The 18,276-nt window shown below is 42.7% G+C and overlaps 1 protein-coding gene across 1 annotated transcript in view; it reads right to left on the reverse strand.

Moving 5' to 3' along the window:
* Positions 1 to 16,831, reverse strand: part of LOC149456866 (solute carrier family 2, facilitated glucose transporter member 5-like) — a 61,408-nt gene extending 44,577 nt beyond the window's left edge. The window contains exon 1 of the mRNA XM_089684323.1: positions 16,689 to 16,831. Coding sequence (XP_089540449.1) covers positions 16,689 to 16,736 — 48 coding nt within the window. The 5' untranslated portion in view covers positions 16,737 to 16,831. The remainder of the gene's footprint in view (positions 1 to 16,688) is intronic.
* Positions 16,832 to 18,276: the final 1,445 nt, after the last annotated feature.

Below are 18,276 nucleotides of genomic sequence, written 5' to 3' on the forward strand. Positions count from 1 at the left end.
GTGTGTATGGTACGAAATCATATTGGCTAAAAGAATTCAAGGTATAATAATAAGTGGTGATCAAATTATCAAAGTGTCCAAATTATTGGTTTACTAAATATTTGCCGTATTTTAACGGCTGGAGGCACTGTAATATTTCATCTAAGGGAAAGGGACACGCCCTTTATAAATAATATATATCCTTACATAAACCACCACAACATAAACTTGGAGGCACTGCTGAGATACATAGAAATCGTACCATAACACAAAACGCACTGGTGATTGTATATTTGTACACTTTATCAAACATATATTTTGTATCAAAATGGCATCCAGTAATCACGGATCCACCTCTTCCAAGCATAACGAGGAAAATATGGCGGCTCAAGGCATTGAGCAGGAAGTTATGAAGCCAGCTCGGAAAGCTGCCGGTGCTTGGCAGAAGTATGTTGAATGTGAAGTAATAGATTATCTCCGCAAGAGATTAAGTTTGGGGGATAGCAATAAGGAATTTGTGGATGAAGAGAAAAAGCAGGCTATTAGCACCTTTGAGGACCTGTTCAACCAAAAGGGCCAGGTTGTTGGGTTTTTAATAGCATTTGCTGGAGCAGAAAGTGATAGAAGCCGTGACAGACTTCTCCTAGAAGCTTGGCCCATGTTATGGTTCATGACCGCTGGAGCTGCCCAGCGGACCATGACTCTAAGGGAAGAGTTGTCAGAGGCCTGCCTCTTGTTAGAAAGCAAAAATCAGGACATTGAGTCTTTGAAAGGGAAGCTTGGTCATGCCGGTGTTCGTTTAGACGAATCCGAGAAACATTATGATAGATTGGTCGGAGACTTTCGAAGTGCTCAGGACCTATATGAAAGAAACTTTTAGGAATTAAAACAACTTCAAAAGAAGTATCAGGACTTAAAAGATGAGGTGGAGTACTTCAGATCAGAGAGGTTATCTCCTGTCAAAATTAAAGTTCACCCAGGGGATAAGCATGACCAGTCAGAACTTACCTTGATAAAATCTGAGCAGAAAACTCTGGAGGAGCAGATTATAAGGTTGACGGCCCAAATAAATTCTGGGGTCCAAAGACGGACCAACCCAGTCAAGCCAGAGGCTGATGAGCGGAGATACCCGCATCACAGCGAAGTATCTGATAGTGAGTCAGGGTCAGAATATAGGTCACCTCCTAGGCTTTCAAGATATACTCCAGAGCGCTCAGAAGAAAAGTATGAGGTTTCATATAGGCAGGAAGGGAAATCCCAGGGGTCATTCAGGAGATATGACACCCCAAAGGTCATTAAGTTCCTGAAGGACACTGTTCCTATGTTTTCTAAGAAAGGGTCCCTTGAGATCACCGAACACATGAAAACATATGAACAGACGTTAGAGATTCTGGGCATTAGAGATGACCACACCAAAATAGAATTGCTGCCATGGGTGTTTGAAGAGAAATACCGGCAATTCTTTGAGACCTTGAGGGCCTATTCCAGTCAGTCCTGGAGAGAAGTTAAACATAAGTGCCACATGGAATTTGGGCCTTATAAAACTGTAACCTCTGCCAAGGCTGCGGCCTACAATTTAAAGTGTGGTCCTCACCAAAGCCCTGCAGAATTTCTGGCTGTCCTCAGAAATGCCTATTTCCTGGCTGAAAAGGATCCCAATCCTAACCAGCCAGAATTCAAGACACTATTCTATGAAGCATTACCTGCTTACATAAAATTGGGACTTGCAAAGGATTACAGAAAGGGATGCTCTCTTGATTGGTTGGTGAGAGAGAGTGACTATTTATTCTCGATCCAACAGTCCAGTGAGGGCGGGATAAAAAGAGAACCTAAAAATAGCCCCAAGATAGTAGCAGCCACTACCGTCTCCCCTCCAAATCCAAATTTGCAGGCAGAGAAGAAATCATATGCGGAAGTAGTCCGTGGGGGTAAAACCAATGGTTCCCCTAGATTTGTACCTCAAACCCAGCAAGTGAAGGAGGTCCATAACTTTGCACCCCAAAACCAGTGGGTAAGAAAGGATAGACAAAAGCCAGGAAACTACGGTAGTGGAAGTGAGAAGAATAAAAAGTATGGTAAGGGTCAGTACAGTGATGAGAACCAAAGGAGTCAATGGTATCCTCAGAGGTTCTATTATCCTCGCCAAAACCAACATGGGAATTTTTATGGGAACCCCAATTTCAACAGGAACCATAATTATAATAAGAACCCCAATTTTAATAAGAGCTCCAACTTCCAAAGATTTCCTCCACGCCAAGAACACCCTCAAGCTCAAAGGGGGGATACAGTACCCCAGGCTCCCTTTAATAACAGGGAGACCCCAAAACCTCAGAGAGAACAATGGCGTCGGGACCAGAGCAGTAGTTCTGACTCTGAGTCTCATTACCAGTCCCGTCCAAAATACAAGCGTAAGTATAGGAAGAGGGAGAATCAACAGAATGACTCCTCTGAGCGTATTGGACAAATAGAGGCACAGGTCAGCAAAATGGCTGAACAAATGGACAGGCTTGTCACTCAATTTCCATCCAATCCTTTTTTAGGAGCAGCTCCTGTGACCAACCAAGGGTCACAGAATTAACAGGCAACCAAGCCTTAAACCAACAGGGGAGGACACTGAGTCAAATGACAGGAGATGTGTGCCCCGTCCCTGACACGCCTACTAATGGAGAAGCTAGTTCTCAGGCAAAGGGGGACCAGTTGTTGGTTATTAATGATTCTCCTGTTTTTCAGTGTCCATCTATTGCCCCTAATATAGTCGCGGCATCGGAAGTCGTCAGGATTGACAAGCCAGACGGAGCACCAACTTCTAGTTGTGCTTCTGTCTTGAGACAGTCCAAGAATCCCACCAGGGAGGATAAGGGTAATGTGTCCACCACATGCGGTGAGATAAGAGCTAGTAATATGTTATTGAAGGGCCCACAGATCTTCAACCACACCAATTTCATGTGTGAGTTGACTGAATCTGATGGGAGATATTATGCCACAGTACAGGTGCAGGATGCCAGTGATCTTTCTATTGTCGGCCTAATAGACACTGGATCCCAAGCCACCATCATGTCACAGGCACATTTTGATAAAGTGGCGAATGTCATGCCCACCAAGCCGAGACTTAAAAGCTTTGACAGCTCATTGATTGGTGTAGGTGGAGACCCTTCACAGGTCATGGGTACCGCCTGGCTTAAACTAAAACTGGGTAATAAGGAACTGAGACACCCCATCATCATTGCCAGCATCTCCCGGCACCACATGATAATTGGGATGGACTTCCTAAAAAGGCTGAACACCATAGTTGACTGTGTGGACCAAGTACTGTGGTCACAGGTAAATACCCCGATTAAATATGGGAAACTTAAAACTCCCCATTCCCGACAACACTGCCACCTGGTGGAAGAAAGGCCTGGATCATTAGAAATCCATTTCAGGAACAGCCAACTTCCTGATGTAACGGTTATCAAACCTGATGACCATAACCCTATCAGAAGAGATGAGGAACACATTTTTAGAATTCCCCAAGAGAAAATAAAAGATATCTCCCTCCAAGATGACATCCTTACGATATCTTTTCATCAGGAGGATAAACCAAGAAAAGGGGGAGATCATACCCAATTCTTGACAGGTATTGAAAGGGTTAACAGCGACTTGTTTATCCCCATCCGGATAAATGGTCTTAATAGGTCAAAATATGCCAAACTAGATTTGAGACAGGAACACAGCTTTGTAAGCCATGGGCTGATAAAACACCTGACCGAAATGGAAATGATCCGTTTCTCCACACCTCAGCGTCATTGGATTTCAGACTCCCTTGATGACTCTGATGATCACAATTCAATGGCTAGGTGTCTCTTAAACGTCACTGTAGGAAACAAAACAGCCACCCATGTGTTCCTAGTCTTGGATAATCCCCAAACTAAAATTTATTTTGGCAACGATATATTACATCGCTTTGCAATGCAAATCGACCTAATTAATGACTGTTTATGGAGTCGACTAAAGGGGGACCCCGAAAAATACCAAAATCTGGACTTAGCTTTAAAATCCCAGCAACAGATGCCTTATGCTGTTGAAGTCCAGGTAGCCCAAAAGATTACAATTCCTAAGGGCATAAATAATTTCATACTCCCCATCCAAGTTAAAAAGGGACATAGACTGAAGGGGTCAGATGCATTAGTATGCCTCTCCCATAAAATGCAGGGGGAGGGACTGAACATTACACACACGCCCCTAGTCAACACACATCAATCCCAGATGTACATTTACATACATAATCTGTCTAATCAGGACATCGTCTTACCCAAAGAGACCCTTATTGGTCTAGCGGTAGAGACTGAATATTACACCTTTGGGGTCACTAACCAGGTGATTGGACTCATCCCCGATGAATATTTGTCGGAGGAACAATTAATTGAACAAACATTCCATTCATTACCAGAGGGTATTTTCACCATAGAGTCCATTTATCCATTCGATTCTAAAGATGGCACCTGTCGAATCGAAGAGACATCAATTGTCTTTGATCACCCAATCAAAGAACAAGAGTACCCCAAAGAACCTGGATGGCAGGAGAACACACACACACATCACATACCCAATGACCTCACCACGAAACTTGAAGAGGCATATGAGATAGGTCAGCCGGAAAGCTTTCCTGGATTCAAGGAGTTAGTGGAAGAGATGGTGGCCCTCGCCGACGCGTGTGCCAGTGATCTCGACCGACAATTGCTCCGAGAGCTTCTCCTTGAATTCCAAGAGATCTTTGCCAAGGATTCTTACGATTGTGGGACTACTGACCTACACATCGCTAGGATCCAAACAGATCCAGATGCCCCACCAGTATTCGTAAGACAGTATAGGTTACCATTAGCTTCCTATGAATCTCTAGCTGAGATTATTAGGAAGTTACATGAAAGGGGTATAATTAGGCCCATCCACAGCTCCTACAACCACCCGATCCTGGGTATTTTAAAACCCAATGGACAATGGCGTTTGTGCGCTGACCTCCGTCAGCTAAACAAACGTGTGTACATGTCAGGATGGCCTGTCCCATACATAGACCAATGTCTCGCCCAGCTCCAAGGATCCCAAGTTTTCACAGCCTTGGATTGTACACAGGGGTATTGGACCATAAAGGTGAGTGAGGAAGACCAATACAAACTGGCTTTCAGTTTTGGGAATCGACAATATTGTTGGGTGAGAATGCCTTTCGGATTCATAAATTCCGGACATGAATTTGCTGTGTTCATGCACAAGGCCATGCCAGACGCCTTCGAAAGGGGGACGTTGGCATATGTGGACGATATCCTGATCAAAAGTACAGATATGGCCAAACACATTACAGAACTTCGGCATGTCCTGGGCCAATTAAAAGCAGCAGGAGTTAAACTGTCCTTACAAAAAGCCCAGTGGTGTCGCACGAAGGTAAACTTCCTAGGCCATGAAGTTACTGCTGAAGGTTTGAACCCACAAAAGAAGAAAGTTGAGGCGGTTCTGAACTGTAAAGTCCCTACTAACCTTAAAGAATTGAGATCATTCCTAGGTATGGTAAACTACTCGCGTAAGTTTATTGATAATTACGCCGAGATAAGCAAGCCACTGCTTCACCTACTGAAGAAGGATGTCGAATGGTCGTGGGGTAAGAAACAGGAGGACGCCATGAAGGAATTAAAGGAACGTCTCACACAAGCCCCGTGTCTCGGATATCCCGAAGGGGGTAAAAATTTCTATCTAGAGACAGGGTTTACGCAGGTAAGTATGAGTTCTGTTCTTTACCAGAAACGTGATGATGTCAGTAAGGTGATTGCCTATGCCAGTAAAACTTTGTCCCCGGTTGAAGTAAAGTTCAGTGACTGTGAAAAAGCTCTATTGTCCACCGTGTGGGCATTACAGAATTTCCGCAGTTACATTCAGGGAGAGAGAATCATTGTTGAAACGGCACACCAGCCTTTACAGTATTTAAAGAGTGAACGTATCAAGGGAGGAAATGTGTCTAATAGCCGCATCACTGCTTGGACTTTGTCTTTGCAAGGGTGGCCTCTTGAAATTCGGTACAAACAGAACAAGGAAAGTCCAGTAGCCCAGGGCCTAGCCGAGCTCCATGATTGTTCCGCAACTACGCCTGCTATGGAGGGCCCGGACACTGACTTTCTGGAAGAACAACTGTTCTCTCCCTACAAGGTTTACGATGAAGAATACTGTAAACAGCTGCCGTGTGTATATGTGGATGGTTGTGCTTTTCATCACAAGGATGGGGAACAGCTCCAACTAGTGGCAGGTATTGGAATCGTTTGGACCCAAGGTGTCACCCCAATTTCTGTGGGATACAAACTTGGACCAAAAAGCAGTCAGGTTGCTGAACTTACTGCAATTCTTAGAGCAGTTGAGATGGCTATAGAGTTCAACATCAGAGAGTGTGCCATCATAACCGATTCCAATTATGTCAGGAATAGTTTTGTGGAGTATTTCCCTAGGTGGAGGCGAAACAACATGAACAAGAGTAATCACAAACCCGTGAAACATGGTAAGCTCTTTTGTCACATCGATGAACTGGTAAGGTCCAATGATCTCACCCTGCACTTCAAGAAGACCAAAGGCCACTCCAAGGTTCTAGGTGCCGAGAAAGAAGGGAACGATCTGGCCGATTTTCTAGCCAAGGAAGGGGCAATCACCGGTGAACTGTTAGACATTGATCAATTTTTAGGTACCGTACAGGTTGAAGCTGTCACCAGGCAACAGGCCAGAACAGCTGGTGATCCGAATGCATTACAATGGAGTCACGATTCTCCTAGTGAGGATTTAATTACTGCCCAAAAAGAAGACCCAATAATTGGCTTATTTTATAGTCATATAGAAGATCCCAACCAAAATCCCATAAATAAGGAAGTATGTAGTGGGAAGGAGGATTTACGTATCTTAATGAAATCCAAATCCCAATTCTCTTTATACCAGGGATTGTTGATACGAACCTCAAAGGGTGGCGTACAACAATGGGTCGTCCCACTTAAATTTAGAGGTTTGATGCTACAGCATGCCCATGATGCTCCCACTTCCGGTCATCGTGGAGAGAAGATCACGTATGAGATCCTGCGGGATTATGCCTACTGGCCTCATATGTTACGTGATGTGAAGGAGTACTGCCAAGGTTGCCTAATATGTCCCCAATTTCAACCTACCAAGCCAACTCACAGAGCACCTCTCCAGAAGAGGGGGATATGTATGCCTTGGTCAGACCTTCAGATGGATTTTATTGGGCCAGTAACAAAATCTTCACGAGGAAATCGGTATATGTTAACAGTTACATGTTTATTCACCAAGTATGTCGAATGTATACCAGCACCAAATAATAGCTCCGAGACATGTGCTGCATTGCTAATAAATCATGTATTTTCACGTTTTGGTTTACCTCAGAGGATAGAGTCTGATAGAGGATCGCACTTCACTAGCGAAGTGATGGCCAAATTGTGGAAAATTTTGGGGGTTAAAAGGAAATTGCATATCGCCTATCGGCCAGCCTCTAGTGGTGGTGTAGAACGATACAATCAGACCATCGTTAATGTCCTTAAGAAATTTGTTAAGGAAACAGGCAAAGATTGGGATGTCAAACTGCCATTGGTCCTGATGGCGTTGAGGGCTACTCCGAATACAGTTACAAAAATGTCATCTTTTGAACTGATGACAGGTAGACGGATGGTACTGCCCCAGCACTTATTGTATCGCACTACAGATCAAAATTTGATCAATGCTACCACCACACACCAGTACATAGAGGATTTACGTAAACATCTGCAATATGCTTTTGCCTTTGCCCAGCGAAATTTGGAAAGAGCTGCAACTAGTGCTAAGACATACTATGATCTCAAAACCTCCAAGAAGGAATATGAGATTGGTGACAAGGTCTATTTATACAACTTTGCAAGAGACCAGATCAAGGAACGGAAATTCCTTCCATCTTGGAAAGGTCCGTTCTCTATCATTGATAAAATCTCTCCGGTCGCATATAAATTGCAGGTTACCCGGTATGGTGAAATCAGTGATAGATGGGTGCACATCAATCAATTACGTGCTTGCCATCCGAAGTCTCAATTGCAGTTGTTGGAAGACTGAACCCACCAATTCCTATCTGGAGATATTGAGATCATTCTTATATTTCCTTTGAACATATAATTCATCTTTTGCCTTACAGGATCCAGTAATATAATTTTATGTATATCCATTACTCAAACTGTTCATTTTAATAATTTAGAAAGGAAGGCCCAGACTGTGATCAGACCGGCGATCGGAGGTGTCAATGACCAGACCCTAGAAGGAAGCTATAATGTCCTGTGGGAAAGACCAGATGCCAGAGATCGATCCGGAGACGATAACCTGATGTCCCAGGCCACCAAGGGCCAGTCCAGAGGAAAAGACCCGCCTAGGAGACCATCTAAGAGATCTGTCGTGCGGAGGACCCATGGACCCCAAGGTGGATGTGCCAGGCCGGCCTCATCACAAGACCAGGATCGTCATCGGAAGTGTCCATCTAAAGACGCCGAGTCAAGTTGAGGACCAACCAGCATCACCGCTGCCATTTTATTATTATAAAAAAAAAAAAAAAAAAATTTTTTTTTTAATTTCATTCACTTCACCGGAGAAGACGAACGATCACTCTAACCAAAAGTCCCACTCATGTTTTTCGATACAGACACCCCTCTACGCGTGCCTATACCCCAAAAACAAAGGGGGATTTGTTGTGGGCTTTTGAATCATGTCTCAAAAATATGACTTTTATCAAGACATAATATTATATGGCAAACAGCTCAGCATAGCCGGATGCTAAGAGTTAATTTTGTCTTGGTTGAACCATCAAGAATTCTAGTTAAAGAAATGGAGAGAATGGGGGAGTAAAACTTTTTCAAGACAATAAGACTGTTTGAACTGTCAACAAGGACTATTTGTATATGGAGGTTGAGAAGAATGCACATACAGAAAAGTCAAACACATAGCCAGATAGGACTTTGACTTTTAAACATTTCAACAAGAATGAGACGGGAACTCAACTGGTTGAAAGCTTAACCAAAACCTGTAGAGTGTGATGAACTAACAGACCTCTGAAACTATTACCATATACTATTGTTCACCAAGGGTGAAAGCATTAACAATTGTTTACCATGAGTCCAATACAAGGGCCATGCAAACAGAGAGTTTTTTTTCCTACACAGAGAAAATGTTGATTCTGAAACAAAGGGGTGAAATTCAGGACATTTAAGTCTAAAAGTTCACTGTATATCATGACAAAAATATACTACAAAAACATATCATAAATAAGATGTTATAGATTTTAAACACCACTAAATACTCAGCAATGGGAACTATATATCACTAATTTGAGTATTGAGATGATGGGAAGTAAGATGTATTATAGACTAGCATTAGTTACATGTCTTATCAGGAAACAAACAGGATGGTACTTCAAGGAGGAATAACTGAATATACACCTATATTCCATGGTCCCTATTTAGAATAATATAGGTATCACTGCTATATCTGGATAGAGCCGTATATTTTATTCCTGAAATTACCTGAAGATTCCACCCAAGGTATGAGTCATCTCAAATACTCACATTGTTCTGTGATACATGACCGCCACCTGGCGGGCAGGTGAGAAATAGCTTATGTACACACATTTCTCAACTAGCCAATCAGGAAGCCTGGTGGGAAGGTATCTTAGAACAATGGACTAGTGGATATAAAAGCCCATGTGCTTTAAGAAAAGAGGATCCCTCATAAAAACCTCATGGGAGATCCCTCATAAAAACCTCATGGGAGATCCCTCATAAAAACCTCATGGAGAGATCCCTCATAAAAACCTCATGGAAAGACCTGACATCTGAAGAAGATCTGCTGAATAACTACTCTTCCATCTTTTCAAACTTCCTAAAACTTTAAACCTCTAATCTTATAACTTCCTACATTCTCCCCTACTGAATCTATCACTTGCCCTATATATCAGTCTAAAGGCGTTCCACTGCCAGCTAAATCCACGGGAGAGTTGCCTAGTCTGAATTCCGGGTGTGGTGAGATATTTATTTGATTTTTGTATTAATTATTTTCTCTGTTGTGTGGAATCATAAAATTACCTCAGTGTATCATAACAATATTGGGTAGTTAGATATATGTAGAAAGATACTGTGTTACTGTTAAAAATTGTTTATTGCCATATTATAAATTTTTTTCATATTTCATAATTTATTGAATATTAATAACCAGAGTATCATATATCAAGGGCTTGCTTCTTGCAATCCTATGGCCACGGCTTGTAAGAATATAACCTTTGAGATATTCGAAATTATTAATTATTAATAAATTTAATAAATATCATATCATTTAAAATTTGTGATTGATGTAATTAGTTAGAGACCTTATTAGTGTGTCTTACATTGGTAGGATATATTTTTGATTGTGTGTACCAATATTCATTTATCACCAGTCTTTTGCGTTTTGTGTTAATATATATATAATTTTTGTACATAAATAAATTTTTATATTTATCTATTATAAGGCAAATTTTGTGTGTATGGTACGAAATCATATTGGCTAAAAGAATTCAAGGTATAATAATAAGTGGTGATCAAATTATCAAAGTGTCCAAATTATTGGTTTACTAAATATTTGCCGTATTTTAACGGCTGGAGGCACTGTAATATTTCATCTAAGGGAAAGGGACACGCCCTTTATAAATAATATATATCCTTACATAAACCACCACAACAAAGATAGGCTGGTTTGTTTTCTTTATAGGCAGAGGCTGTGTAGCAGCCTGGGATGTGTCAGCCTGTGAGTGAGGCAGGAGTTCACCTCAGGACAGGCTAGGGAGGTTCTGAAGGTCAGAGCTTCTGGAGCCCTCCTACCTTTCCAGAAACCTGAGAGCTTTCTGGAGGAGGGACAGAGGAGGGGAGAAGGCTCAGATCTGTATGCTTGAGGGACCTTGGCCAATCCCGTGGCAGGAAGCTGGGCATGGTGACCAAGGCAACCCTTAAGTATCACAGAGCCTGGGAGGAGTGGGGGCAGTGTCAGGTGGAAAATGGACTGAGAGGAAGGCTGGAGTGAGGAGCCTGGGAGGGACCCCAGGGAGGGGAGCCTACCTGCTGGCAGGATTCTGGAAGGGAGGATCTCCTCTGTCCCATTGTCTCCCTGGGAGGACAGCTTGTGAAACAGGGAAGGAACCAGCCAAGCATAAGCCCTGAAGGCAGCCACCAATAAAACAGGGTAAGACAGAGTGAGTACTCCTACATCCCATGGGCCAGATAGGGCACTCAGGTGCAATACCCAACTAGTCTTCATCTGGGACTGTTCTAAATCTACAGCTCTTGGGCCCCCTTGCCCAGGAATACCCTCAGGCAGAAGAGGTGGATTCACCTGGGGTCTGAGGAGGTACACCAAAGAGCTTTGGATGCTCTTAAAGGAGAGACTATTTTTGTCCACATTTTTTGTTTTTTGTACATAGTTGCTCTAAGTTGTCCCCATGTTTACAGTTTCCTTTGGCATCCTGTATACCCCTAGACTCCTACCAAGTTGTTAACCACTTTATAAATTAACAAAACAAAGCTCAAGGACCGTTTACTGTCATACCTAATGTTGTTACCGGAAAGGAAAGAGTCACGATTGCTTGGTGTATATAGTGCTTTGTGAGAAGCCACCTTCAATAGCTCCTGATTAAGTCCATTTTTGGATGAAGTGCTGTGACCTTGAATGTGACATCACTTTGTCAAGAGCATTAGCACACATGGGAGGACACAGGAACAGCTAAGGTGTCTCAGATGTATGCTAATGAATTCTATGCTATTTGTTCCAGAGCTTACAAAAACACTCAGCACTGTAAGGTGGAAAAGTTAAGAATGCTCCCTTGCTGCGCCCACTTTGCAATATATCTCGGAGACTAGGAAAAGCAGTTTTACTTACCCGATCCTCTGCTGTAGCAGGCTCCTCTGTGCTGTTAACTCAGTCCTGGCACCCTTTTCACATCTATTCTAAGGTGGTCTAGGGTCTGTTGTCCTACATTGGACATAAGGATGCTGAGCAGCATGGTGGAATGCTGTCTGCCAGGGGAAAGGAATATCAGTAAGTAAAAATGCTTTACCCATCCCCTAGACCAGTGGTCTCCAAACTGCAGCCTGAGGGCCAGATGTGGCCCTTTGCTTGCTTTTATCTGGCCCTTGGGGCACTATTTCATCCACTGATACCAACAATGGGGCATAATTCCCCCCATTGACACCAATGATGGAGCACAATTCCTCCCAATGACACCAATGATGGGGTACATTTCCTCCCAATGACAGCAATGATGGGGCACAATTTCTCCCAATGACACCAACAATGGGACCGTTGACACCAATGATGGGGCATAATTCCCCCTACTGATACAAATAATGGGATCCTATTCCTCCATATGACACCAATTATGGGGCACAATTCCTCCCAATGACGCCAACGATGGGTCACGATTTCTTCCAATGACACCAACAATGGGACCCATTGATGGGGCACAGTTCCTCTTACTGACACCAAAGATGTGGCACAATTCCTCCCACTGACACCAAAGATGGGGCATTGTTTGGGGCAAGGTCACAGTCCTGCCCTCCTAAAGTCTGAAGGACAGTAAACTGGCCCTTTTTCTATAAAGTTCAGAGACCCCTGCCCTAGACAGAAATGAGAATTTAAAGGGTTCTTACTTTTCCCAGAGTTGAGCTTCAATAATTATTTCCTACACTACAGGAAATCCTTTTGGAGCAAGGAGTTTTTTTTTTCTCAGAGCATAGATGCAGAACAGCCCCCCCTTTCTGATTCACTTCTTGTCTCCACCCCCTACCCACATATGAGCACCACCCCTTAGTTCCACCTCCTACCCACATTCTGGTAGACAACCTTTTAGAGAATACAGAACCAAGTACATTCTGTGCTGGAGGTGCTGGAACTGCGGTCCCCCACTTTCCCCCTGATAAAAAGCCCTCATTAAGTGCAATAAGACTGCTGATCATTGTTGGTCTAGCAGTCTGGAAAGTTCATTTAGGATATCTCCACAGAGGTGGTGGTTAAATATGTATGACTTCAGAGGAGATCTATTCATTCATCACTGGATGTATTATCACGTGGACACTTTTTTCACTTCTCTTTTTTTTTTTTTGGCACAAAGCACTTTTTTTTGTTTTACACAACATGAACTGTACGAACTGTGTTTCACTGCAGTTGATTAGCACATTTTTATGTGTGTTGTGCTGAACTTTTTGTTTCACTTTGAAATTGTGATCTTATTAGCACATTATATACAATTAGCATTACACATATAGGTACTGTATATCTAGGTTTTCTCTAAAAAATACATGTTAAGTCACACTAAGTCTTGTGTATGGAATAGTGTTTGAGAAGATTCTGTTCTCCAAGAATAAAAAACATTACTGTTAAGTTCCCCTTTGCATTAACCACTTCCAGTCCGAACACTTTCACCCACTTTCAGTCCAGGCCAATTTTCAGCTTTCAGTACTATCACAATTTTAGTGACAATTACTCAGTCATGCAATACTGACATTTTTATCCTTTTTTTTTTTTTGGACAGATAGAGCTTTCTTTTAGTGGTATTTGATCACTACTGGGTTTTTTATTTTTTGCTATGTAAATGAAAAAATACAGAAAATTCTGAAAATAAATGTTTTTGCATAGTTTATGTTATAAAGTTTTGCAAACAAATAATCTTTCTTCATAAATTTAGGCCAAAATGTATTCTGCTACATTTTTGGGGTAAAAATAACCTAAAACAGTGTATATTATTCAGTCTGTGTGAAAACTATCGGATATATATTTGAAAATTGATTCGCTGAGACCCTAAAGTGCCGGAAGCTGGTATGATGTATGTTAGTGATCAGGACGCTGGTATGGGGTATGGCAGTGATCAGGATGTTAGCATGGGGTATGGCGGTGATCAGGACGCTGGTATGGCGGTAGTCAGGATGCTGGTATGAGTGTGATTAGGTTGCTGGTATGGCATATGGCAGTGATCAGGAGGCTGGTATGGGGTAGGACAGTGATCAGGACACTGGTATAGCATATGGGGTTATCAGGATACTGGTATGGGGCATGACGCTTATCAGGATGCTGATATGGGTTATGCTGTTGATCAGGACATTTGTATGGAGTATGACGGTAATAAGGATGCTGGTATGGGGTATGACGGTGATCAGGATTCTGGTATGGGGTATGGCGGTGATCCGGATGCTGGTATGGGGCATGGCGCTGATCAAGATGCTGGTATGGGGCATGGTGCTGATCAGGATGCTGGTATGGGGTATGGTGGTGATCAGAACGCTGGTATGGTGTATGGCAGTGATCAGGATGCTGGTATGGGGTATTGCAGTGATCAGAATGCTGGTATAGGGTATGGCAGTGATCAGGACGCTGGTATAGCATATGGGATTATCAGGATACTGGTATAGGGCATGGCACTGATCAGGATTCTGGTATGGGGTATGGTGGTGATCAGGACATTTGTATGGAGTATGGCAGTGATCAGGATGCTGGTATGGAGTATGGTGGTGATCAGGATGCTGGTATGGGGTATGGCAGTTATCAGAAAGCTGGTATAGGGTATGGCAGCGATCAGGATGCTGGTATAGCATATGGGGTTATCAGGATACTGGTATAGGGCATAGCGATGATCAGGATACTGGTATGGGGCATGGCGCTGATCAGGATGCTGGTATGGGGTATGGCAGTGACCAGGACGCTGGTATGGGGTGTGGTGGTGATCAGAACGTTTGTGTGGAGTATGGCGGTGGTCAGGATGCTGGTATGGGGTATGGCGGTGATCAGGATGCTGGTATGGGGTATGGAAGTGATCAGAACGCTGGTATAGGGTATGTCAGTGATCAGGACGCTAGTATAGCATATGGGGTTATCAGGATACTGGTATAGGGCATGGCACTGATCAGGATGCTGGTATGGGGTATGGCCATGATCAAAGCTCTGGTATGGTATATGGCGGAGGTCAGGGTGCTGGTATGGGGTATGACGGTGATCAGAGTGCTGTTATGGTATATGGCGGTGATCAGGGTGCTGGTTTGGCCTATGGCCGTGATCAGGGTGTTGTTTTGGGGTATGGCCGTGATCAGGGTGTTGTTTTGGGGTATGGCCGTGATCAGGGCATTAGTTTGAAGTATGGTGGTGATCAGGTCATTAGTTTGGGGTATGGTGGTGATCAGGACACTGGTATGGTGTATGGGGGTGTTTTTGTGCACACTGGAGCAGGTGACATGGGCTGGCTGCGTTATTTATTATGAAAATACTGGGGCAATGATTAGAAACACTGGGACACTAAACTGGGACCATGGGTGGACTGACAACTCATGGGGCCCCCTGGCAATAGGGGATCATGGGGCCCCTGTGTCCTTGCCCAAACTCAAAAAAGCCTATGAAAAAGGTACCAGGGGCATCTCATGAGCCCCCCTAATGACCCCGGGCCCTCGGGCAGTGCCCGAGTTTCCAAATGGTCAGTCCGCCCCTGTCTGGGACACTGGGGTGGCTCACACAGCAGTCTGTGAGTGTACAAGCAGCTTCACAAGCTGCTGTACACTCACAGGTTGCAGGGTCATTTCTGTCCTTTCTCACACAGAGAGCAGAGAGACGTTATCTTTAGTTTTAATTTCCATTTACTATGTGAGTGCTGTGATTGGTCACAGCACTCACATGGTAAAACACCATGTGATCACCCAGACACAGCAGTAATGTGATCCACTGCGTCCGGGCAACACAGATCGCTGAGCTCCTGGGTGCACAATCTCAGCAAAGCTTCCTGTCCAGCATTTATATGCAGTGTTACTAAACCCAGGACCCTGTATTCACTATATCTGGTCTCCCACAGTACACAGAAGATGGAAATGCAATTATTTTACTAAATATAAACTGCTAAATACTTTTTCTCATCAGCAGTTAGAGCAGTCTTGTGACTGCTATCAGTGTCCAGCAGAGCACTGGTTAAAGCTGGTAAGAGGAGTTTTAATTATCCCCTGACTGTAGTATGAGGCTGGATAACCCCTGACCCTCTGTCTGGACAACACTGATTGGCCCTGTGTTGATCACATGCACTCTTCCAAGAAAAAAACCCAACTCTCTACCAATACACGACAAACTGAGCATGTGCAGCTTGCTCACCATGCTCTGTTCTACCAGTAGATGGATTGGGGACAGTGGAAGAAGGGGAGGATCAGAGAAGATAGGATCAAATATCCTTTCTACACAAAGCGGAGGATTAACCCCTTGGGTTCCACAGTGAGTATAACAAGTATGTTTTACTGCATATACAGACTGATTTTACTGTTGTGGGTTTAGTAACACTTTAAGCTCCCTCTTAGATTGTGAGCTCCAAGGAGCAGGGCCCTCCTAACCCTCTTGTATTGAACTGTATTGTTGCTGTATTGTCTCCCGTTATATTGTAAAGCGCTGAGCAAACTGTTGGCGCTATATAAATCCTGCATTATAATAATAATAATAATAATAATGTTAGTATTTTTTTCATTATGTTGCCTAAAGAAACCAATTAGCATTTCCCTTTAAAAGAAAACTTTATTTTTATGGTTTGCATAATATGAATTATTGGTTACTACATATTTATTATTATTATTTTTGCAGTACTTTTAGTGCAGTGTTTATTTTGGTTCAGTTAGAATAAGGTGGGATGTGCTTGTACTTACCCCCTTCCTCTCCTCCGGCTCTTTTTTGCCGTCTTCCAGCTCTGCCATTCCTGCAGGAGTCCCTCAGTCCTCACAATCCACCAGCCACCACTGTGAAAACACAAAACGTCAGTGGGCCTTTGTTCTGAACTTTGATCGTGTTATCAAATCAAGAGATGTTAACTGTTTTGTTCTGGATTTTTTTTCTCCATTAAGCACAACTCACTGACTAAACAAGAGCAAGCAATGCTGTTATCTATAATGTTTAACCACATTGGATGGTGTTGGGCTAAATGTAATCGTGAATTTTCAAAAGAATTATCTATATGAGTCTGTCTGTTATCCAAGTCTTTTAGCAGTTTAATAACCAAATCAATGTTTAATAGGACTATAACCTGAGGAGCAGAGTATGAATTCCCTAAGGGATAGATTAATAACTGATTTATTTTCACTATTTTTTTTTATTATGTTATTACTATTGCTACTTGTTTTGCCATTGTTCATAGAAAGGCGTCTGATTTATTTAAATGCAAAACCTAAAATGTAAAATATTGTGGCTTATCAATCATTAGATGTGGTGGCTGCATTATTTTTGTAGGCTTTTTTTCCCCTCTGTTTTCACCTGGTAATCTGGCCAGTAACACATCTTCTGTATTAGAGTGCCTTCACTCTGGATGAAGGAGCACAAGGGCCACCTTTGGACAGCAGCATAGCTAATCTGGGGAGGGGAGTGTTAGATGCACTAGCAGATTTAAATACACTAACAAAATGAAGCTGAACTCCAGCTTAGACCTTATGAGCAGTTACACCATCATTTTTTCCCTTTTGGGATAAAGGTTTTACAAGAAAAAATAAAAGCTGATCATTGTAAGCAACCTTGTAAGTGGTAAATGATTTGTCTCAACCAACTAACTGCTACATCTGCAGGAGAGCTTGTTCTTTTGAAAAAAAAGCACTGACTGACTGGCTGGATCACCGCATGAAAAAATGGAAAGAAATGTAGAAAGTTATTTGGCAAAGTCTGTTTTCTGCATATGTTCCTTAACCATTTCAAGTCTGGACACTTTCACCTCCTTCCAGTCCAGGCCAATTTGTAGCATTCAGCGCTGTTGGACTTCAAATAAAAATGATTCAGTCATACAACACTGTACCCATATGAAATTTGTATCATTGTTTTTCACACAAATAGAAAAAATACCAAAATTTAAAAAAAATGTTTTTACTTAGTTTTTGTTATAAACTTTGCAAATAAATTATCTTTCTTCATAAATTTAGACCAAAATGTATTCTGATATATTTTGGGGGTAAAAATAACCCCAAACAGTGTATTTTATTTAGTCTGTGTGAAAGTTATAGAGTGTACAAACTATGGGATATATATCTGAAAATTGAGACCCTAAAATGCTGCATGCTGGTATGGGGTATGGCAGTGTTCAGGGTGCTGGTATGTGGGATGACAGTGATCAGGACATTGGTCTGGCGGTGATCAGGATGCTTGCATGGGGTATGGCAGTGATCAGGATGCTAGTATGTGGTATGGTGGTGATCAGGGCACTGGTATGGGGTATGGTGGTGATCAGAACGCTGGTATGAGGTATGGTGGTGATCA

Source organism: Staurois parvus, unplaced genomic scaffold (genome assembly GCF_062004578.1).
Source record: "Staurois parvus isolate SC_StPar_1 unplaced genomic scaffold, SC_StPar_1.0 ptg000346l, whole genome shotgun sequence".
Taxonomy (NCBI): Eukaryota; Metazoa; Chordata; class Amphibia; order Anura; family Ranidae; genus Staurois; species Staurois parvus.